General features: G+C 55.9%; 2 protein-coding genes across 4 annotated transcripts in view; both read right to left on the bottom strand.

Annotated features, from left to right (window-relative positions):
• The window catches only part of TRIOBP (TRIO and F-actin binding protein), a 53,231-nt gene extending 44,820 nt beyond the window's left edge, over window positions 1-8,411 (bottom strand). The window contains exons 1-4 of the mRNA XM_088025376.1: window positions 8,298-8,411; window positions 4,234-4,373; window positions 2,678-2,885; window positions 1,475-1,643 (exon numbers count right to left, since the gene is read on the bottom strand). Coding sequence (XP_087881502.1) covers window positions 1,475-1,643; window positions 2,678-2,885; window positions 4,234-4,373; window positions 8,298-8,411 — 631 coding nt within the window. The remainder of the gene's footprint in view (window positions 1-1,474; window positions 1,644-2,677; window positions 2,886-4,233; window positions 4,374-8,297) is intronic.
• An 8,593-nt stretch (window positions 8,412-17,004) lies between these two features.
• On the bottom strand, window positions 17,005-22,195 carry NOL12 (nucleolar protein 12). Of its 3 annotated transcripts, XM_088025374.1 has the most exons (8): window positions 22,060-22,146; window positions 21,495-21,614; window positions 20,803-20,943; window positions 20,559-20,660; window positions 20,163-20,211; window positions 19,487-19,629; window positions 17,849-17,943; window positions 17,005-17,417 (listed from the first exon to the last, which is right to left on the bottom strand). In XM_088025374.1, the coding sequence occupies exons 2-8, from the start codon at window positions 21,495-21,497 to the stop codon at window positions 17,252-17,254; spliced, it is 699 nt and encodes a 232-aa protein (XP_087881500.1). In that variant the 5' UTR covers window positions 21,498-21,614; window positions 22,060-22,146; the 3' UTR covers window positions 17,005-17,251. The 3 variants fall into 3 exon arrangements, with proteins under 3 accessions (XP_087881500.1, XP_087881499.1, XP_027971473.1); XM_088025373.1 differs by lacking the exon at window positions 21,495-21,614 and having other exon boundaries at window positions 20,803-20,941; window positions 22,060-22,195; XM_028115672.2 differs by lacking the exons at window positions 20,803-20,943; window positions 21,495-21,614 and having other exon boundaries at window positions 20,559-20,664; window positions 22,060-22,195.
• Between the last annotated feature and the right edge of the window lie 1,154 nt (window positions 22,196-23,349).

Here is a 23,349-nt window from a genome sequence, read left to right as displayed (position 1 = left end):
TTGGGGGGGGGAGCACATGTGCCTGCGAGCAGGGGAAGGGGCAGAGGGAGAGAGAATCTCAAACAGGCTCCACGCTCAGCGTGGAGCCCAATGCAGGGCTCGATCTCACGACCCTGAGACCATGACCTGCGCTGAAATCAAAAAGTCAAATGCAGGGTGCCTGGGTGGCTCAGTTGGTTTAAGCGACTGCCTTTGGCTCAGGTCATGATCCCGGAGTCCCGGGATCGAGTCCCACATCGGGCTCCCTGCTCAGCAGGGAGTCTGCTTCTCCCTCTGACCCTCTTCCCTCTCGTGCTCTCTATCTCTCATTCTCTCTCTCAAATAAATATATAAAAAAAAATCTTTAAAAAAAAAAAAAGTCAAATGCATAACCGACTGAGCCACCCGGGTGCCCCTTGTGTTTTGAAAGGCGGCTCCAGCTGCTGTGGGGAACGGACTGAGAGGGCCGGACAGAATCCGGAGGCTTGAAGGGGACTCTGGCGACAATCCCAGCGGGGGGCAGCAGTGGTTTGGCCAGGGAGTACTTGTACAGATGGCAAGAAGGGGACAGATTTGAGGTGTGTTTTGCAGGTGGCCCTAACCACAACTGCTGACTGAATACAAAGGTGAAGAAACAGAGAAATCGGGAAAACACAAGATTGGGGGCCTGAGCCGTCAGAATGGTGGTGACATGGAACAGACTGCAGGAAAAACAGGCTTGGAGGGAGGGTCAGGGTGTGAGCGGCCCCCTACATCAGCCTCCTCTCTCCCCCCGACTCCCGTGCTCCACATGCTCCCATCACCCCCACCCGGCTCACATGCCAGTGAGGTGCTAACCAGGGTCGTGAGCATCTGGGGGTGTGGCCTGCCCAGCAGCCTTTTCCCTTTCTCTGCAAACGATGCCCCTGATTTCCTGTGAGCAATCTCCTCCCCCACTCTCACGCCATGAGGTGTGCACAGGCGCCTGACCCCATCCCTGATCACCAGGTTGGGCACGTGACCCACGTTGGGTCCCAGGGGAAACCCTAAGGACAAGATTGTACCCTCTTTCTTGGGAGCTGATATGCAGGTGGGATAGAGCTTGGGCCTGCTGCTGCTCATCATGCCACGACTGAGGGACGGTCAGGCTGAGAACAAAGCCAGTGCAGAAGAAAACACAGTAGAAACCAGATTTCTGATACTGTTTGAACATCTGGATCCAGCCATACCTGAAGTCACAGCCACCTAAACTTTTTACTTATGTGAGTCATTTCATCTACATTCAGTCGGTTTCTGTCAATTGCAACCTAATCCTAACCAACCAGCTGTGAGATGATGTATTTAAAGTAGGTCGCATGGCACACCGTGGCCGCTCCATAATTATATGGGAACTGTACTGTTATCACTCAGGCCACCAAAGTAAGATGTGCTGGGGGACCCAGATGGCTAGTGAGATCTGGCCAGGCCCCGGGCCATCATGTGGTCACAGCGACCAAGCTGGCCTAGCAGGACTCACCTTCCTTTCTCTGGCCTGCGGTATCCCCTCCCACAGGGGACCGGGTGAGGAGAGATGGAGCCCTTCGGGCACTGTCAGCTCTTGGCCCTTCCTGGGGCTTCCTCGGGATCATCACGGTGAGCTCGTCCCCACTGGAGGCCTCCTCCGGCCTTTCAACAGTGTCCCAGTCCTGCCAGGGAAGGGAGGAGAAAGCATGGAGCCTCTAGGGCCCGTGCTCCCAGCATGAGATAGGTAGACAAAGGGAAAGGCCCTGACATTGAATAGCACCTGCTGTATACTCAGCACTGCACCGGGCCCTTTGCAGACGTTAACTTAGCTAATCTTCAACCAACCCTTGAGGCAGGCATGTACGTCAGAGCTAAAAACTTGCCCTAAGTCACGCAGCTGGGAAATGGTTTAGGTGGGAGGGGACTTGAACCCAGCGCACTTGGACTCCCTGTGGTCGAAAGGCCCTGGCATGGCAGCCCCCAGTCGGCAGAGACGCCCCCAGGGTCCAGAGAGAAGTGGGTTCAAAGCCTTGCCCCTCCACTTCCCAGATACATGGCCTCAAGTAAGTTGTTTCCCTTCTCCGAGCCTCAGTTTTCTTGCCCTAGAATGGGGCCATAAAGTCTCTCCCTCAGAGGGGGTGGTGAGCCTTCTTGAGCCCACACCTGCCGTCCCATCACTTTCCCTCAGAGGTCTCACAGATAACCTGCCTCTCCTGCCCTGTGACAGCCCTTTGAGGGGTGAATACCCCAGGAAGTACCCGCGTCTTCTCTTCTCCCAGCCAAATGGCCCCCAGCCCTTGCCTGGGCTCCCCAGCCTGCTCCCTCTCCTCTGTCCTTCAGAGATCTATGCCAGGGCTGGTCATGGAGCTCAGAGGTGTGTGACCAGGACAGGGCCCAGAACCAGTCCCATCCTTGCTCCGGAGAGCATGCCCAGCATCCCGGTCCTCTGTGACCTGAGAGTATTTGGCAGCCTGACCCCATTGGTGATTCACCTGGAACTTCCTGTCAATTGAAACTCCTTCCGTCTTTTCACGGAAGAGACACCTGCCCCTCCCAGGCGGTTGGTCCGGGCGGCCCAAGGTGCTGGCTAAGTCTCCAGAGGGCCCTGGCCCAGTTCCCTGGTGTAAGAGGCTCAACCCTTGTCTGGAGGTTTGGGGGCTACCCCAGGGCTGGCACAGAGGGGCGATCTTGCCCCGGCCTTCCCTCCCCAGCTCACCACGGAGGACGAGTCGCTGGTATCATCAGGGGTGTCGCAGTCAGGGCTGGAGCTGGTGCCAGACTCAGGGCCTTCGTCGAAGCTGCCTCCGAGGGAGGAGGCCAGAACCCCCAGATAGGGCACTGTCTCCGGCTCCTGGCTCCTGTGTCCAGGGGCGGCTGTGGGGGCCTCTGCGGGGGCCTCTGCGGAGGACCCTGCTGACTGGCCCCTGGGAGAAGAAAAAGACCTATGACTTCTTCCCCCAAAAGTCATGGGAACTAGGGAGTAGTACCCCACCCAGGTACACACACACCTCACACTAGAGCAAAGGAGGGAGTGAACACCCAGGCCTCCCTGTGCTGGGCTCTTCACATGGACTGCCTCATTCAGCTACAACAGTCTCCCTTTGAAATGTGTGTCATGATTCCCATTTTACAGATGAAGACACTGAGGCTCAGAGAGCTCAAGGGACTGGCGAAGGTCACAGAGCCAGGAAGGGGGACAGCTGCATCGTGAACCATGCCTGTGACCCCAGCACCAATCCTGTCACTGGAGCAGGAGTGGGACCCTCAAGCTCAGTAAAACTGACATGACAGGTGTACTGGGCTGAAGGGGGGGGCCTCAAGAGGTAGCAGGGCTCCAGGGATAGTGACAGGGTCACCAGTCTGGATGCCGAGGGAGGAAGTAGCAGAGAAAGCCCTGCTTTAGACAAGCCAGTCCAGATAGCCAGAGGCCCAAGTAGGCTTATAGATGGCAGTGTCCCCAAAGAGTGACCCACAGATGGACCTACAGGATGGAAAGGGATGATGGGCCCTGAAAAAGGTCTGTGGTCACATGAGTTTGGGACATACCACATACTTCTACCACCCTACCCAAAAGCACAAGGCCTGCTAGCAAACTGAATTTTCTGACAAGTCTTGCAAGACAGATATTCAAATCTGTTTACCCTGGACTTTCTGAAACATACTTGATGGCAGGGCTGGTTTTGGTTTTTTTAAGTACTACCTATCTGTGAGGCATACATGTTCCCAAAGCAAAGCTGATTTGATTCAATTCCTCTTTTTTAAACAGGGAAACTGAGGCATAAAGGAGGGAATGACTTGTTTCCTTAGCCCATCGGGGATGGGACAGAGGCTGGAACCCGGGTTTCTGGGCCCTCGGCCATGCCCTCCCAAGGCACCATGGCCTCAAAGAGGGACTTCAGTTCAGCTCAGGCCTGGGGGTGGAGGGAATCCCAGAGCCTGGAGCAGCACATGGTCAGGTAGGTGGGTGGTCACAGGTACCTACCTGTTTAATCTTTTAAAGCTGTGCCAAGGGAACCAGGAAATGTGAGCAGGCTGGGGGCCATGCCCCCTGCAGGGTGGGTGCATGGCTGCTCCTCACCCTGGAGCAAACTGAGCTAGGGCCCACGGAACATGCCCACTGCTGGCCTATGCCCAGGCCGTGTGACCTGCCCATGTGACCCATGCCCACAGCCAGCACAGACAGATCCTGCCATCGTGAAGGGGTGTAGGGTGGGGTGGGTGAGGGCATCCTCCCCTAGGGAGCCCCTCCCCAAGCCCTGGGGCTCTACCCACCTCTCAGGCCCTGGCCCAAGGCCCGGGCCCACCACGGACTGGCAGCCGGAGGCCGAGGAATGGGGAGGGTCCTCAGAGGCAGGCAGGCGGCGTGGCAGGTCGCAGTAAGGCACCCCAGCACTTGGAGGGCTCCCCGGCTCCTGGGGCAGAGTTGGAAAGAGGAAGCAGCTCCTGGCCCACGTGGGGGTTCCCTCCCCCTGCGCAGCCCCTCCCCCCACCAGGCAGTGTAGCGGAGTGTCCAGGCATCTCCTCCTGGGATCTCAGGCTTCTCAAGGAGAGCTGTCCATCAGGCGGGCAGCGTCTCTGGGGACCCAAGCCAGGGGCTGGCGGAGGTTCAGGGTGTGTGCAAGCACACGTGTATGTACAGGTATGTGTGTGTATAAAGGCCTGTGTGTGCAAGTGTGCCCCGGCGCGCCGGGGAGGGGGACACTAATGCATATGTTTGCATCAGTGCATGTGAGTTTAGCTCTACATGTGTGTCGGCGCATGTGCATGTGTGTGCTGGAAGGCTGTGAAGGAAACAAAAGGGCCCAAACGGGTCATCTGTAGCTGGAGAACAAGGTCGAGAGCGGAAGGTGAGGAGGAGGGACCAAGCCCACCTGGAGAGTGAAGGAAATGGGTCTGAGGGAGAAAGAGGAAGTCTGAGGGGACAGAAAGCGAGCCCTGGGTGGAAGGAGCAAGGGGAGATTTGCCCTGCTGCAGGGGGGTTGCAGGGGGCTCAGGGGCAGGAGGGTCCAGGCCCCGGGGTGGGGGTGGGGCCCTGAGCCGGCAGCCTTCTCTCCCCCGCCCGCTTGGCCAGGCCACACCTGCGAAGGCTGGAGCCGGGCTCACCCGGGGGGAACGGCGGTGACTCACCTCGGGGAAGGCCCCCCCATTCCTCCCCTCCTCGCCGGGGCGGCGGGCCCTCCCTGGTGGTGGGAGCCGGCGGCCGAGGCACCCTGCACCCCGCCTCCTCTCAGGTTACCTGGCCGGCGGGCTCTGGCGGTGGCGGCTGTGGGCTGTCAGCACCCTTGTCCCCGGGGGGCTCCGGCTCAGGCCCCCACGCTGCCGCCCTCCCAGGCCGCGACTCTGGGCCGAGGCGGCCGCGGCCGAGGCGGCGGAAACCTTAGAGGGGCCGGCTGCGAGCAGGGGCCCCTCATTACTCTTTCATAAGCCGGGACCCAGCCAAGAACAATGCGGGACATGAAACCGCAGGAACCTGATCCCCGCCGCCGTTCACCTGAGAGCCCGGCAGGGAGGGGGGAGGCTGGGCGCGGGCTCCCGGGGGACCCCGGAGCTCAGCGCCCAGGGCTGAGGCCACATCCTGGCCACACTGCAGGGTGGGCACCAGTGTGCAAGAAAGCCAGGGAGAGCGGGCCCTGGGCAGTGCCAAGGAGCGGGGCCAGGGTGTGCGCAGGGCCATCCAAGCCAGAGGAGGCCCATGTGGGTTCAGTTTCGGCCCCTGCCCTGGAGCCAGATTCTGATCAGAACTCGACAGTGGGAGGTGTCAGATCCACAGCCCAGCCTGGCGCCTTGGCCGCCCTGGGAACCTTGCCACACAGGAATGAGGAGGGAGCAGTGGGTTGGGTACCACCAAGGGGTCCAGCCCAGCTGGGCCCGAGCAGGACCCCCAGCCTGTCATGGCACCTCCTCCCTGCTTTCACCCCAAGACCCCATCACTGCCCACTGCCCGCCTGAGCAGGCCCCGAAGCCTGTCCCTGGCTCTGATTTCCCGTCTGGTGGGTCAGCACGGGCTCTGGCCTCAGACAGACATCAGGCCCAATCCTGGCACCTCCACTTCCTAGCTGGGTGACCTCAGCCCAGTGGTTTCCCTCTCTGAGCCTGGTTTTCTCATCTACAAAACTGGGATGATAAGAACATGCACCTCCTAGGGATGTTAGGACAATTAAATGGGTCAATATTTGTAACTTGCTTAGAACAGTATATAATAAATAATGTAAAAACATTAAGTAGAATTTTATTAGTGTTAAATCAATAGAATGTTAAATACATTTAAGAATAAATACATTGAAAGGGCACCTGGGTGGTGCATTCCGCTGAGCGTCCAACTTTTGGTTTCAGCTCAGGTCATGATCTCAGGGTCCTGCGATCGAACCCCCAAAAGAACCCCACGACAAGCCCTGCATCAGGCTCCCTGCTCAGCGGGGAGTCTGCTTGGGATTCTCTCTCTCCCTCTGCCCCTCCCCCAGCTCGTGCTCTCTCTCTCTCTCTCTCTCTCTCTCTCTCAAATTAATAAATAAATCTTTTTTTTAATTTTTTTTCAAATTAATAAATAAATCTTAAAAAAAAAGAATAAATACACTGAAAAGGGATGTGTGGTGCCTGGCAGACAGCAGGACCCTCCCACGTAGCCCGTCCTCCCCCTGCAGATCCTGGCTGTGACCTGATTTCCAGAGATAACCACCTGCCCCCCTGGCCTGTGGGAGGCTCAGCTGAGAAAAGAGCAGGGATGCATCCAGCACCCAAGCTCCTAGGGGAGCTAGAGTAAGCCTCAGAGAGAGGGTTGCCCTGGGACCTGGGGCCACATCTGTACATTCCTGGGAAGCATAATGCCTGGCACATTTTAGGCACCTGTTCCTTAAGTGTGAACACATGAGCTGGCCTAAGGTCTCAGCCCAGACGTGGCTAGACTGACACTAGAACTCAGACCTGTCTGAATCCAAGTTTCTCCTCCTGTTCCACACTTGCCATCTCCCCACCCACTGCGGAAGGCCATGGGCATCAGAGACAGACTCGCAGGGTCTTCAGGTGTGTTTCCCGAACTTGGGGCTGAGGGTAGAGAGCTATTCTTGGAGGTATTAGGACAGGTAGAAAATTTTCTCCCAGGTTTATTTTTTGGCTTGGGAAGGAGGAAGAGAGGAAACTAACATGTATTGAATTAGCCACATGTCCTTGGACTAAACAGTGCCAGATGCCCTGAGTGAGAGGCCCTGTTGTCCCACTTCCCCCATTAGGAGAGTGAAGCCAGAGAGGGTAAGACCCCAGGTCACATGGCTGGTAAATGGCAAACCTAGGATTGGGACCCTGGCTTGCCTGGCTCTGAAACTGAACAGTAACTCCCTTAGGGAGGCCACCTCGTGGAGCCTAACGTCCCGCATGGAGCGGGCTGCCAGGCTCAGGAGGAGCCTCAGGACCCTCTGGGAATGACAGAGCCATGGGGGATGGGGCGGGGGAGGGTCAAGGCTGGAGTGGTCCATGGAGATTCACAGTCCCATGCTTCTCGTAGCTTCTGTACCAGGAGCTCTGGGTTTACACAGAGCAGGGCTTGGCATAAGACCACAAGGATGGCAAAGTGAGAAAACACCTCCCCTTTCTCTCCTTCAATACCTCGAGGGAGAGTTTCCAGTAGGTGTTAGTATGCCTTTAATGCCTCCCTAACACCTGCCAATCTCTCTTTTTAAAGAGAGACAGCAAGACTCAGGCTCAGAGCCTTCAGCTGACAACACTCTCTAGTGAGAATTTAATGACATTTCTGATTTTCTTCCTTTTCTTTTTTTTTTTTTTTAAAGATTTTATTTATTTGACAGAGAGAGACACAGCGAGAGAGGGAACACAAGCAGGGGGAGTGGGAGAGGGAGAAGCAGGCTTCCCACTGAGCAGGGAGCCCGATGCGGGGCTCGATCCTAGGACCCTGAGATCATGACCTGAGCCGAAGGCAGACGCTTAACGACTGAGCCACCCAGGCGCCCCATGATTTTCTTCCTTTTCTTTCTTCCCTTTTAACCTTCTATATAAAGGATATGATCCTAGTTTCCCATTTGTGGTGATGCTATAAAGTTTTGTTTTAGTATAAATTTTAAAAAGGGTGTTTATTTAAAGCATAACAAAATAAGTACTAAATAACATGAGGCCATGGCAAAAAAATCATAAAAGCAGGAGAATGACTTGCATTTGGGAAACATAACGTGGTCCCACCAGCTCATTGTACAGATGGCAGAACCTCTGTTCTGCCCAGGAGGAAGGCCAGTGTCTGGGTTTGGCCACAAGTTAGTGGCCCACCAGGCGCAGCCCATCCTGAACCCCCCATCCCAAACCACCACAACCACTCAGGGAAGCTGGCCAACCTGGTGCCTTGGACTGTGGGCCTCCTCAGGGTAGAAGCAATTTTGACAGCTGCTCTGGGCAAGCACATTGGCCTCAAAGTATTCGCACGGGGCATTCCCAGCCACCTCCTCCATATTGGTTGAGTCAGGCCAAAGTAGCTCCTGCGATCCTATGGTGGGGCCTGGGAAGAATGGGGGGGAGGCAAGGACCAGGTAACTGGCTGGCAGCCCACCAGAACCCAGCCTTAGCTACCCCCAGACAGATAAGGACTAAGGAAATAGGTTGTCCATCCATTCATTTAGCTGTTCATTTATTCACTCGGTAAACACTCTTTAAGCACCTACTAAGCACCAGGCACTCTGCCAAGCATTTGACATGTGATTTCTAGTCATCACTGCAGTGTTGCTCAAAGTGTGTTCCAAGGACGCTGCATTAGACTCAGCTGAGCCTCTCATAAAACGCTTGTTCCTAGAGCACCTGGCAGGCTCAGTCGGTGGAGCATGCGACTCTTGATCTTGGGGTTGTGAGTCTGAGCCCCACGTTGGGCCAAGAGATTACTTTAAGAAACAAAAACAAAAACATATTCCCAGTTCCCTCCCCATATCCACCCAGTGAGAATCTCTTGGAGGTGAGGCCTGGGGTTGCTCATTTTCAACAAATTTCCCGGGTGAGGCAATGCACCCCAAAGTTTGAGTACCCTGGCCTCACAGTTACCCCACATTGTAGATAAAGCAATGTCAATTTCAGACAAGGCAACTAAGGCTCACGTAGGGTCCACACCTTGCTCTAAGTCCCAGGGGCTGAACTGAATTCCAGCCCAGGTCTGTGTCCCTCCCCACCCTCTTGGAGGTGGAAGTGAGGGGCACTGGATCACACTGCCAATTCACACAGGTTCCTTGGGCAACGCTGGGAGTGAAGCAAAAGCCAGCAGGTATTTTCAGAGTTGAGGACAATGTCACACAGCAAGGATGCAGTACAGTTTAGCCAAAAAGAAGCCCCGGCGCTCTGACTTGAGCACAGGACCCTCCCATCTGGGTGAGGCCACTGAGGGCTCTGGCGCCATGTCCTGGGACGGGGGAGAGAGGGCAGACCCCAACAAAAGAGTGACTTGAAGATGCCTTCCTCGCTCACAGAGAGCCCCAGGAGGAGAGTGGCGCAGAAGATGAACCCATATCCCCAAACCCCATGCACCTTGCGGTGCCCCCAGGTCACCTGCCCATACACCGGTCCTCACCTGGTGAGTTTCCTCCAAAGCATACCAGGACATAAGGCCTTTGTAGCCCAATCTCAGCTGAGACCTGGGGAATTTCACATCCTCCCCTGGGGCAGCCAGGGCGAAGGTTCCTGGCTTCTCCACCATCAGACCTGGGGAGGTGGCAGGAGCCGGCGTGTTGTGTGAGGAGGGTACCCACTGGCCCCTCAGCCTCCCTGGGCTGTCATCTCCCCGCGGCGTCCCCTGCCCCAGTGGAGGGGGCGCGCACTGGTCCCGCCCAGCTTGGGCGGTTCTTTCCTGGTCTGACCACATAAAGGAGCATCGCCTGAGACAAGACAAGGCGGCTCATTTCCCTGGGGGCGGCTGGGGGCTCTATTCCACGTGCCCCTCACTGCTCCCGCTTCCTCCTCTTTCTTAATTCCCAACCAATTGGCAGAATCCCGTAAAATGCACATTAGGTGTGGCTGTAACAATGAAAAACCTTCGGCGGACACTCATGCCCCACCCGGAGAATGGACTCCTGGACCTCTCCGGCGGGTCAGGCCAGTCCCTGTCCGTATGCCTCGCCCCTCTCCCTTACCCCAGTAGCGTCCTCTCCCCGCCCCCGTCCCCCCTTTCCGCTGCGCAGTGCTACTGACCTCGGCTCGGGTTTCCACGCACAGGGAGTGCCGGGGTGGGATGCCGGGGTCACAGCTTCTATTTTAACAATAAATCAGAATGTTGCCCGGGAGGTGGACGAAGACCACTCCCCTGCCGCTCTTGCATAGGCTCGCTCTAGGCGCTTCATTTACATAAAGGCTGTGGGATTGGACAACCCGAGGGCAAGGGGCGGGGCGGAGGCGGGCGGTGCCCCGATGCCTCTGAGCGCGGGACCCGCCGCACGTTTAGCCTGAGCTGCATCTGGGTCTGGGTTTCCAGGAGGCCCTTCAGAGAGCTAGCACTGACGGGCCTGGCTCCCTCTGATCTCTTTCCCGCCGGTGCATTCTCGCTGCACTTCCCTGGACTGGCCTTACTCCAGATGTTGGGCTAGAGACTTAAATTCTCTATGCCTCAGTTTTCTCATCCGTAAAATGGGAAGAGTAGTAGTACCTGTGGGGATCAAATGAAATGCCCGGGGTTTTCAGCCTCCATTTGCTTGCTTCCACTGATGCAGAACTCACTCACAAAATGCACAGCTCTCCTTTTTTTTCTTTTTTTACTCTGCCCCCTTTTTAAGCTAACATTTATTCTGCACTAGGTACCAGCTCCAATTCCAAAATCTTTACATTCATTAGGATACAGTAACCCAAAGGGTTAAGTACCAAGATCCTCATTTCACAGCGACTAAGGACAATTAACTTGCCAGGGTCTCACAGCTAGTAGGAGGCAGAGCCAAGACTAAAACCCTGGTGTGTCTGACTCTACTAGCACCACAGAGCATCTTCATTTACTAATTCGTTCAGACATTCACATGTATCTCTGCTGGGCACTGGGGAGATGGTAACATGAATAAATTGTGCCTCCTTCTGAGATGAGAAGCCCACTGACCAGTGGAAGAGATAGCCCGTAAACAGGTCATCCTGGCCCAGGCTGGAATGGGTGAAGACCCAGTTTAGTAACAAGAATAATGAGCTTTCAGCCTGATCCCACTTACTGTGAGCAAAACAGGAAGTAGTGAGACAGAGGTCCGGTATCTGGCTCCAGCACCTCTTGGCTGCATGATCTTGAGAAAGTTACTTGACCTCTCTGAGCCTGGTGTGGGTTAGACATTTGGTTTGAGTTTGAGGGTCAGGACATGGCTGGGGCCCTTTAGCCCCATCCCCCCACCCTCTCACCCCCACCAATCAGTAAAACCTGTAGCTAACTCAGGGTGGTGTTCCTGACAATTCAGTTCATTAAATACTTATGAAGCCCCTATTTAGTTGGGTGTGCTGAGGATACTTAGCTAAAAAAAGATTGAATCTCCTGATTCCTTGGTGTTTACATTCTAGCAGAGACAAACAGACCCCAAACAAGATAAAGATTTATTTATTTATTTATTTATTAGAGAGAGGGAGGAGGAGAGGCTGAGGGAGAGAGAGCATCTCAAGCAGACTCCCCGCTGAGCAGGGAGCCGAATACAATGGGGGGCTCTTCTCAGGGCTCGATCCCACGACCCTGAGATCAGGGCCTGACCCGAGATCAAGAGTCAGACGCTCAACTGACTGAGCCACCCAGGCGCCCTGATGCCAAGCAAGATAAATAAGCAAGATACGGAGTATGTAGGCTGGTGAGAGGTGTTAAGGAGAACACTGAAGCCAGGAAGGGGGGTGGAAGTGGCTGGTGTGGGGAGAGCATTACATTTGAAATAAGAAATAAGGTGGGCACGGAAGGCCTTGCCGAGATGGTGACACCCTAGCAAAGCCCTGGAGGGGAGGGAGTGAGGCTGCAGGCCCCGCAGGCCCCGGGGAGGAACAGTCTGGCGGAGGGGAGAAAGGAGTGAGGCAGGAGGAGAGGGAGGGAGGAGGGAAAGAGCCTGGGGGCAGGACGGGGGTTGTCCTGAGCGCTCTCCCTAGCTCTGGAGCCACCTGGCGGGGCCCCTGGAGGGCAGGAGAAGGTGGTAGGCAGGTGGGCGTCAGCCAGCATGCTGGAGAGAGGACCAGAAGGAGGCAGGAGGAGGGGGCCAGGGAGCTCCGGGGACTGTTGGGAGAGGCCTCCCTCTTGGGAGGGGGGGGGTCCATGGCTCTAAGAGCGGTTGAGGCCCAAAGAGGGGCCTTCAGTCATTTAAGTAATGACAGTCCCTCCTTTTCCCGAGTGGGCAAAGCTGGCCTCTCTGCCTGCATATTCATGTTTCTCCCCACACCTCCCTGCAATGCGAAGGGCAGCCGTTGCCATCCACGTAGTATAGAGGTGAAACTCAAGGCTGAAGCAAGGTGTCCAGAGCCACTCAGTTACTTGATGACGGAGCCTGGTCTAAAAACCACACACACAAGAGTCCTGCGCGGGATGGCTCTGATGGCTCAGGGTTAAGGGCACAATGGCAGCCGGGGCAGCACGTGCCACCCTTGTCACCATTTATCCTGGTGACACCATCCCCCTTCCTGCTCCCTGCAGGGTCTGTGACTGCTCACCTCCATCTTTGCTCATGCTCTTCCCCGTGGCTGGGATACTCTCTCCTTAGGTCTGGGGTAGCTGAACCACCACTGACACTTCCAGACCCACTCCACCCCTCTGCCCTCAGTTTCCTCCTGCCCTCCCAGCCCACCCTGCCCACAGGCCTGTTGGACAATCCCATGCCTTGGGCAGGCAAGGTAGGGAGGCAGGGGGTGGTGGCCCCACGGTGCAGAAGCAGGAAGGCCCGAGTCTCTCACAGGGTCATCAGGGCTGACTCCAGTCCATGCGACCCTGGGAAGTGGTGATTGGGTGCAGCCAGGCTTCCTTTTACTGAAGAAGCCAGAAATCTGAACTTCTGCATGAAATTGCAACATCTTGAAATACGGCAAAGTCAACTTATTTAGGTTTTGGTTTTGATTTGGTTTTTGCCACAAAAAATTGGGTAAACGCTCAGAATTGTTCCTCTCCACAGAATTCTTTTTTTTTTTCTAAGATTTTATTTATTTATTTATTTGAGAGAGCAGGAGCAGGGGCCGGGGCAGAGGGAAAGGGAGAAGCAGAGTCTCCACTGAGCAGGGAGCCTGACGCAGGGCTCGATCCCAGGACCCTGAGATCATGACCTGAGCTGAAGGCAGATGCTCAACCAACTGAGCCACCCAGGTGCCCATGGTCAAACTGTCTTTAAATACTCTTGAGTCAAACCAAGCTAATGTTCAGAACTTCTAGCCCATGCAATGTCTCTGAAATGGTAAATCACAGATTTTTTCATTCCCTTAGTGATAGCTTAAATGGCACCCCCTCCAGGAAGCCCTCCCTGGTTTCCCCAGCCTTAAGTAAGGGCTCACTGTGCCGAGATCCTGTGCAGGACTCGCACAGCTCCTGGGGTGTCTTTCACATTATGGACCTTGTGAGTGCACCCCTTGGAGGTTAAGACTCGGCTCGTTCAGCCAGTCAGGCAGTATTAATGTCTTGCTTCCTGAGGGGGCCACCTCAATGCACAACTGCAAAGTGGGCTTAATGGAATTGCCTAGACTGTGGGGTTACTATGAGACTGTAGTGAGTGGTATACAGTAAGTGCTCAATAAATGCTATTATCATCTCTCCTCCACTCAGTCCCTACAGCTACGGCTCATGAAATATAAGTCACTGGAGGGCAGGGACCACACTGTCCTGTTCACCAGTGTATCCCCAGTGGCTGGGACTTCATAGGTGCTCAATAAATGCTTGGCGAGAGTGAATGGGTTCCTGCATGAGAGGGCCTCCCTGCCTCCCCCGGAGTAACTACAACAGGGTCCTGGAGCCTCCAGGACTCCCGGTGCAGCCTCCACACTACCCCTAGGGAGATCTCTCTAAAACAATCACCGACCCTGACTTGCCCCTGGCAACTCCCCAGCCCCACCTCAGGGGCTCCCACTGCCCACAGGATAAGGGTCCAGGTCCACAGCTCAAGTTTGAGGCCCTTCAGGGTCTGGGGCCCAAGGGCCTCTGCAGCTGCTTTCTCTCTGGCTGCTCCCCACCTTTACTCACCAGGGCCCTCTACCCGCCCATCCCCTCCCTCAGCTGCCTGGCCAACCCAAGTCATCTTTCAAGATTGACATCAAGGATCACCTCCTCTCGGAATCCTTCTTGGATACCCTCCCTGCCCTCTGGGCTCTAAGGATGTCTGCCCTCTAACACTTGATGTCAAAACCCTGACCTCCAGAGGGACGTCCAAGTGTCTGCCCCCTCTGAGGGGTAACTTCCAACATTATGTAAGGGCTCGGTTTTCTCCCCCGTCAAATGGAGCTAATTCCCACTTTGCCCTGCTGCTGTGAGTTAATAATGTGACTGGCACATGAGAAGTGCTCGATAAATTACTTTCCCATCTGATTTCTTTTGGTTGTTATTTGGCAATCACGCTGACTAGGGGGCGACGGAGATGGGGCAAAGTCCCTCGCCCTCTAGTCAGCATGATTGCCAAATAACCAAAAGGAATCAGATGACAGGGAAGGTTTCAGTGGAGGCCCAGGAGATGGATATGGTGACGGGAAGGAGGAAAAAAAAAACCAGATTCAGAAATTTGCAGACAGGCAAACATGGCAGTAGGGCCAAAAAAGTTCTGTAACAGATTATTTCAAGGGCCATTGGGAGCACCTGTGGGGAGGGGGATTGGGTCCTATGTAATTCGGCCAGGACTGGCTCAGGACCTATGGTGAGACGGGCCCTGTGCCAGGGGCAGAAACAGCAATTACTGACACAACTTCTCACTCAGAAGGCTCATGGTCTGGTAGTGGGGACAGATGTCACTAGGTTACAATGTGTTCAGTGGTTACAAGAAGGAAACACAAAGTGTCATTAGGCCCATGTTGGGGGGGAGGGAGGCTGGAGGAGGGGTCAGGGAAGGCTTCTCTGAGGAGGTGGCCCACAGAGACAGAGCGAGAAAGGTGTGAGCAGCCTGGGAACATCTAAAGGGTGCCTCCAACATCTGGAAGATGTCAGCTCTGGGGGCTCCAAACCTCTGAGGTCCAGGGGACTTTGGAGAGGAAGAAAGCCTTGGCTTCCCTGGCATGGAACCTTCTCCTCCACAGCTCCCAGCCCCGGTGGGCAGCTCCAGCGGGCCTGCCCACCTGTCCCCCTGGGGAGGGCTCAGCCGCCCCAAAACGCATTCTACCGGGACAGTCCTTCCTCTACTGAGCTGAGAGGCCTTGCTCCCTCTGCTAGCATCGGGGAAGTTCACGGCAGTCACCCAGGAACAGAAAAGCAAGCGTCTGCTGTGCTTTGGTTCCACACAGTTGGATCCTCTCCTGACAGCCCTTTCCTTATACACCTACCTTCTGTGGGACACTCTGCTGCTCGTAGCCATGATTTTTATTTGAGAGAGCCAGCGAGAGAACGAGAACGAGCAGCGGGTAAGGGCAGAGGGAGAGGGGGGAGCAGACTCCCTGGGGCTCAATCCCAGGACTCTGAGGATCACGACCCGAGACGCCCAGGTGCCCCGCACAATCCTCAGTTCTTACTCGGGCACATGATTCTCCAGAATGAACCACAGGACCCAGCCTTCCCTACAGCCAGGGGGCTCCCTCTTCCTCCTTCCTCTTGCCTCTGCCTTCTGCCCAACCCATGGCACAGAACAAGTGTCAAGTGTTCTTAAAAGGAGGGAGGGACATGTTCTTCAACCTTTCCTCCTTCCTGCCGGCTGAAAGGCAAGTATGATGGCTGAAGCTCAAGCTGCCATCTTGGACCATGAGGCGGAAGCCATGTGTTGAAAATGGCACAAAACAGGGCGCCTGGGTGGCTCAGATGGTTAAGCATCTGCCTTCGGCTCAGGTCATGATCCCAGGGTCCTGGGATCGAGTCCCCCATCAGGCTCCCTGCTCGGCGGGGGGGCCTGCTTCTTCCTCTCCCTCTGCAGCTCCGCCTGCTTGTGCTCTTTCGCTCTGTCAAATAAATAAAATCTTTAAGAAAAAAAAAAAGAAAGAAAGAAAATGGTACAAAACAAAAAGCTAAAAGCCTGCCATCCCAGCCCCCCAGCCCCCCTGGCTCCAGGCTAGTTATCTCCCTGTTACCTCCTCTTATACAAGCCAGTTGTTTTTAAATTTTGTTTTCTATTATACGCAGCTAAACCTAATCCTTCTTTATAAATCTCCTAGAAGCCCCAAGCCCAGGAGGCCCACCAGACGGAGAGTGGCAAGGAAAGAATCCAGGCGTGGAGCATGGAGAGAGGGGCTCTGGGGAGAAAAGGCAAGTTCTCCAGAGGGTTCTGATTCCATCACTTCTGATCCCAAGATGGGCAAAATCGCTGACTCAATCTCCTTGGTTTACTGTAAGAACTGATGGCGCACACGGGAGAGAGAAGATGAGAATACTTGTAAATATCACCATGTGTAGCTCTAAATGGTAAATGACCCCCCCACGGCACTGGGGACAGGAGAAGAGACGTGCCTGCCCAATGGCAGCCCTCCACGGGCTGAGCAGAAGGAAGACCTGCTTGGGGGGTCAGCTCCCCCTCCTGCCAGGCCCTCCCACACCCCGGGGCCTGATGGCACTTGCGGCTGCTCCTGGCACTGCACTCTCCTGTCACCCTGTCCGTCTCTCACTGGGCCTGAGCTGGGTGGGGAATGCTCTGGAACTCATCCGCTTCCACCACTTCAGTTTCAGCTGAGGAGACCAATGAGGCCAAGAAGTTTTAGCCAGTAAAGGGCGGAGTCCGGCGCCGCTCACCCCCCTGGCCCAGCAGCCTGCTTTTCAGAGCAGCTGGCTGACTCTGGATTCTTCCAGTGTTATGCTTGCCTGCAACCCGGGTTAGGGGGCCCAGACCTAACACTACCTGTGTCTCACCCCCACAGGGAAAACTGTTGGACAGGGAAGATGGACCCACCTGCCTGACGGTTTCCACCACCTCAGAAGCCTGCCCTTGGCACGCGGTATCAGGGTCAGGGACAAACTTTAGACCACAAGTGTACTCAGTTTCACAAATCTGATGAAGGCTCAGTGGGGGAGACATTTGGGAAGATGCCCCAGGTTCGGCTCTGAAGGCTCCTCCTGGGGGGGAGTCACTTCTCAGCTGTCTGCCCCTGCCAGGGAGCAAGCTCGGGCCAGAGGTGCTGGCCTCCCTGCCGTGGGCCGCAGAGTCACCCCACCTCGGTGTTGCGTTACCGGGCCAGCCAGGCGGACACAGCACAGGACTGGGCACGGCCTGGTTCTCGGGGCTCACTCTACGCTGTGCCGGGCTTTGCCCGTCAGCCGGCGGCGCTGGGTCTTGCTCGTACGAGTGGCACTCGGGGGCTTCTTGGTGGAGTCTTGGGCCTGTCGGGGACGTTTCCTCTTGGTCTTTTTGCGACTGTGTGCGTGCAGTGACGCCGTGAGAGCGGAGATCCTGTAGGAGGTAGAAGGCTGGTGAGGCTGGGGCCGCATTTACTGTGGGGAGCAGGGCCTGGGCGGAAAGCTGGGCTCGGGGGTGAGTGGCTGCCTGGCTCACAGAGGAAGTCGGTGCAGGCCGCAAATGCTGGGAGTACTAAATCCATGCCAAAGGCAGCCTGCTCTGACCCCAGAAGGCCCGCCAGCTCCTCCGCTCATAAAAAGGCCCTTACCCCGGGGCACTAAGGGCGCCCAGGCCTGGCCACTGTCGGGGATTGGGGGTGGGGAACAGGGAGGAGGGGACACTCGATAGGCAGAGCAGAGTGGCTGCTCCAGGCCCCACACCTGCCCCATGCCACCCGCCACAGGCCGGCGAGAGGCGGCTCCAGAGGCCCGTCACCACTGCCAGCCACGAGGGAGCAGTATTCTAGGGGACAGACCAGGGCTCACCGCTGGGACAGGAGGGGGTCTCTGGACTTCCTGGGTAAGGCTCTGGTCGGCTTCTCCACAGAGGACGCCTCTTCCTCGGACCCGTGCCCAGCCCCCTGCCGAAGAAGCACACACAGGACAAAGATGGCACCCGGAGTGGTAGAGCGCGAGGCCTGACACCAGCTGTCACGGCTCGGTCAGGGAGGGGCACGGCCTGCGGCCTCGAGGCCTGGCTCAGGGCTCGGAGAAGGCCACGGGTGGACAAGCCATGTAGCCCCCTGAAGCGGAGAGCGCACAGGGAAGAGCTGCGTCTCACAGCCTTGTCCCCCTTTTCCTCCAGCCGCGAGCGTCTGCACGTCCACTGCAAGCTGAGGCCGGGAGGGCTTACAGAAGAGCGAGCAGGAGACAGAAGAGGAGGATGAGCTCGGTAAGGGTGCCACAGAGCGCTGGCTCGGGGCTCAGGGACGCCTTCACCAATGACAGGAAACGTGCTTTGCCTTGTGACTGTGGACACACAGGTACTGAAATGCCCACCCCACCCAGACGGACGCAACTCTGATGGAAACAAACATTTCGTGAGATGGTACCTCACTGGGAGGCTCTGTGATACTTCCAATGACATTCTGTTCTATTTCTTTCCTCTAAATTTAAAAAAAATTTTTAGGGGCACCTGGGTGGCTCAGTTGGTTAAGCAACTGCCTTCGGCTCAGGTCGTGATCCTGGAGTTCTGGGATCGAGTCCCACATCGATCTACCGGTACTCCCCTGCTCACCGGGGAGTCTGCTTCTCCCTCTGACCCTCCTCCCTCTCATGCTCTCTGTCTCTCATTCTCTCTCTCAAATAAATAAATAAAATCTTTAAAAAAAATAAAATCCAATAGCATTGATACAACTGGAGCGTATACTTTAAAAAATAAATAAATAAATAAAATTTTTAATCTGGCGGGTTTTTTGGTTTGGTTTTTGTTTTTTTTTGAGAGCTTATTAGGCAGTTCTGCCTGCGTAACGTTTCCCCATCACTTCCAAAGCCTCTCCCTCGCTCATATTCCCCAGCAGGTAGTCCCCCCACCGAGGAGGAACACTGCATTACACCAACTGAAGCAAAACAACACACCATGCTGCTGCTTCACCCAAAAGCAGGGCTTTCCTCTGCCCTTTCCGGAAGGCTCCGTGGCTCCCGAGTCAGGGCCCATGGAGTGCTTTTAAAATTTAGGGGGATTCCCCCTTTTTTAAAAATGTCAGTTGCAATCTGTGAGTACCTCCCCACTCATAGCTTGCAAACTCAGTGTTAGTGCGCACGGCCGGGCCATGTTTTTGCTATTCCGACGCACTGCAGTGATCACCATACCCCGCTGTCTTCGGTGTTTCTCTTGGATGAACCGCTTTTACACGCACAGTAATCCCCTGAGACAGGTGCCATCAGCAGTGACCCCCACAACTTACTAGCGAAGACACTTGCCCACGTTCCCACAGCCGCTGAGTCATGGAACTGGATTCTGCAAGCCCCAGGGTCAGGGATTTTGTCCAGGCCCAGAAGAGCACCCAGGAGGGAAAGAGCCCCTCGCGCTGCAATCCCCATAAAGGGAACAGCACTCGGCACCCCCGACAAGCCAGCCTGCACCTGGGGCCCGTCTTCTCTAGGGCTGGAAGTTACACCCACCTCAGGTGGAGACAGTCCCAGCAGCCGGGCCCCCGAGAGGTCCAGGTCACTGATGGTGGTCACGGTGACTGTGTGGTTGGGGTGGTCATACTGCACCGACTCTGTCTTTGCCGTCACCAGCCTGTCCAGTTCATCTGCCTCCTCTGTGCAAGGTGGGCACAGAACCGGCTCTCAGCCTCAGAGCACAAGTAGCCAGACTCTCACCCCCTGCCCAGCCCTAGAGTGCAACGGCCCCCTCTACGCTATGGGAGAGTGTCCAGGAAGTCACCGCCTCCAGAGCCCAGCCTGCAGACACATGTAAGCAATTCAACTCCTCCCTTGATTCTCCGGAGAGACCTCAGACCATCTGGTTCTCATCTAGGACAAACCTCGTGTGACCCCAGCAGCTCCTGCTGCCCACGTCCCCCCACCTCCGCCCCCAAGTCCTCCAGGCCTCAGGAACTGGGCTTTCTGCTCAGGATCGCTTCACCAAGAGGTTGGTTCTTCCTGTGTCTGATCCACTCACATTTAGAGTTTGCTGAAGACCGTCCCTGGCCCTTACATCACCACCAAGACCCCTAGAGCTAGGGAAGTTAGCTTCTGCGCAGCCCCCACACCTCTCCCCTTCCACCCACCAAGGGATAAATAACCTAGGCCTGTTGGCTATTCTCCAGGTCAGGGCAAAGATGGGACTTACCCAGAGCCTCCTCTCTCTCTGCCAGCATCTTCAAGTATTCCTGATGGCGCTGAAACCAAAAGGGAAGGGAACACAGTGAGTGTGGCCTCTCCAGCCAACCCCGGGCAGGAGCATTGTTCATCTCCAGGGTGAGTGAGACCATGAATGACTCCTAGTGAAACACCAGGAGATTCCATCCTAAGCCTTCCTCAGACCAGGGCCCACCATGATTCTACCGGTACAAACTGCTCCCCAGGCCTGCCCACACCTTCCGTTATTCCTGCAGATGCTCGTATTAAGGCCATCCAAGGATGTAAATACCTCGGGAATCAGATTTTATATACACACACACACTCTCTCTCTCTCCTTCTCCCTCTCTCCCTACCCCCCTTCCCTCACCCATCTCCCCCTTTACACCTCCTCCCGGAGCTTCTTTTGCTCCTCCTTGAGCCGATGCTTGATCTCCTCAATGGCTGCCTTCTTCCGCTCTATCTTCCTCTTATGGAAGCCAGTCAGGTACTCCCTATAGGAAAGAGGCAAGGGAGAATCGGGAGGAGACACAAGGAAAGAAAGGCTCACACCGGGAAGAGAAAAACCACTAATACTGTACTATTACAAAAATGTACACATGGGCACCTGGGTGGCTCAGTCAGTTAAGCACCTGCCTTTGGCTCAGGTCATGATCCCCAGGGTCCTGGGGTTGAGTCCCGCATCGGGCTCCCTGCTCAGTGGGGAATCTGCTTCTCCCTCTCCCTCTGCTCCTCTTCACCCCGCCTCCGCTGCTTATGTGTGCTCGCTCTCTCTCAAATTAAAAAAAAAAAATCTTAAAAAAAATGTACATGTGTCACCTCACGTATTCCTCACACCAACCTGTGTGGTAGGTACCAATCCCTGTTTTACAGATGGGGACACTGAAGCACAGAGAGGCTAGGCTACTTGCCAAAGGTCATAGAGTGTAAGGTCAGGAGAAAGAGGGAGATGCTGCTTCTTTCCACCCACCCCCGCCTCCAGGGCTCTCAGCCTCAAGCAACAGGGCCATGTAGGTGGGCCTATGCACCCTAGGACAGGCAGGGGGCCCTTTTTATGTCGCCAGATTCCATGACCCAGTGAATTAAACCACTCCTAGCAGGGCTTTCAAGGCCACCCTCACCCAGATAGCCACAAACTTTCCACTGGACTGGCACCCCATATCCCCAGGACAGCCGCCCCCAGATCCATCAGTAAGCCCCTTCGATGCCACCCTGCATTCCCCTCCCCTATCTGATCTGGGCTGCTTCTCATCTCTCTAGTGCTGGCTGCACCATTCCCAAACGTTCGCGGGGCCCAACACTAGGCTTTTCGCTGACCCACTACCATATGGCAAAGTAGCGCTCTGAGCGAGGGACATCTGATGGACCGGACGCTGAGGCTTAGGGGTCCAGCTCAGGGGTCCCGAGATCTGGCACCCACACACCGAAGGAGCTCAGGACACGTCTGATGAGGGCATAAATGATTATGCATTAAGCAACGCTCATCTCATTCACTCCTCATTCATCAACAACACTGAGTGCACCACGTGCGGGGCCGCTGGGCTGGGCCCGGGAGGTCGAGGCCTCAGCTCCGGGGGGGGACCCCCCGCCCCCCGGGCCCCACCCCCACCCCCACCCCTCTGGCCGCCCGCACACCAGGAGCCGGGTCAGCTGGGGCGCAGACCTAGCGACGGGAGGGCGGGGCGGGCGACTCCATTCCCCAGGCGTGGGGGCCTACCGCGGCCGCTTCCATTCCGCAGGGGAGGGGGATGTCGAAGGGGAGCCTCGGGCCACGCCGAGAGGGCGGGGCCGGAAGGGACCTCTGCGTGAGCGACAGCCGCCGGGCCTCGGCCCCAGCTGTGGCCCTGGCCGGTGGCCTGAAGGATATCAGCTCCAGCCTTGGCACTCACCGCCGCTTCTCTTCGTCGAAACTGAGAACAAGCCGCGGCCGCCGGTCGTCGCCATCTCGCTTCTTCTTGTTGCGGCCCATAGCGGTGAGGCCTCCGGCGGCGCGCCTCCAGCTTGCCTAAGACACTTCCGGGTGTATCGTTTCTTAGCCTCTCGGGCGCGCCTCGCGCTTAAGACTCCTCAGTTCCGTTGCTCAGGCCCCGCCTTTTAAAGGGGCCGCGGAGCCCGCCTCCCCAGCCCTGCCCTCTGTGTGTAATACTCAGATACTTGCCCCCCCTCCGGTGATTCCTTTTTTTTTTTTTTTTTAAGATTTTATTTATTTATTTGAGAGAGAGAGAGAGAATGAGAGATAGAGAGCACGAGAGGGAAGAGGGTCAGAGGGAGAAGCAGACTCCCTGCTGAGCAGGGAGCCCGATGTGGGACTCGATTCCGGGACTCCAGGATCATGACCTGAGCCAAAGGCAAGTCGCTTAACCAACTGAGCCACCCAGGCGCCCCCTCCGGTGATTCCTAATCCCAATCCCTGTCCTAGACTAGCAGCGGTGAAAGAGAGGTCCCAGTTTAGCACGGTGCCTGGGCACGCAGTAGCCGCTCAATACGGAGTTATTAGTAAATGGCCAAATATTGCTGATCCTACTTTTGATTCTGATGTCAACTCGTCAGTGGTCTCCAAGAACACATTTCTGGCGCCACACTCCGTGGATTAGAATCCTGATACCCCCAATTACAGCTGTGGTTCTGGACCGATTGCCTTCGCTTGGCTGCAATTACCCTATTTGTAAAATGGGGATAATTATAGTGACTTCGTAGGGTTGTGCAAGGCAGTGGTTTTCAGACTTTGGCGTTTATCAGAATCCCCTGGGGGGCTTGCTGAAACCAAATCTCTTGGCCCCACCCTAGAGTTTCTGAGTCAGCGGGTCTGGAGGGAGCCCCATAATCTGCAATTCTAACAAGTTCTATCCTGCTGGTCCACGGACCACACTTTGAGAACCATGATGATTAGGAAAAGTGAGTTAGGTGACATTGCGTGTAAGTAATATACGCCACACTTGTGTTTGCTACACAAGCCATCTCCCCTCTCTGTGTCTCCACTTCCCCAGGTGTGGCATGGGGGTGTGATAATAACACATCCTTTACTGAAGACGGCGGGCATGTGAAGGCATTCTGTGAAACACCGCCTAAAGGGGAATTTCAGTAACTGGGATGGGATGCCCGAATCCCCCACTCCCAGTTCATCCCTGCTGGGGCGCTGCACACAAGCTGCTGCCCTTGCTTTGAAGGCCTGGCCAGTC

Source organism: Eumetopias jubatus, unplaced genomic scaffold (genome assembly GCF_037043125.1).
Source record: "Eumetopias jubatus isolate StellerSeaLion01/CBP00866 unplaced genomic scaffold, mEumJub1_p1.0 scaffold_8, whole genome shotgun sequence".
NCBI classification, from domain to species: domain Eukaryota; kingdom Metazoa; phylum Chordata; class Mammalia; order Carnivora; family Otariidae; genus Eumetopias; species Eumetopias jubatus.
The sequence above is the reverse complement of the archived record's forward strand: the minus strand, read 5'-3'. Positions and strand labels throughout refer to the sequence as shown.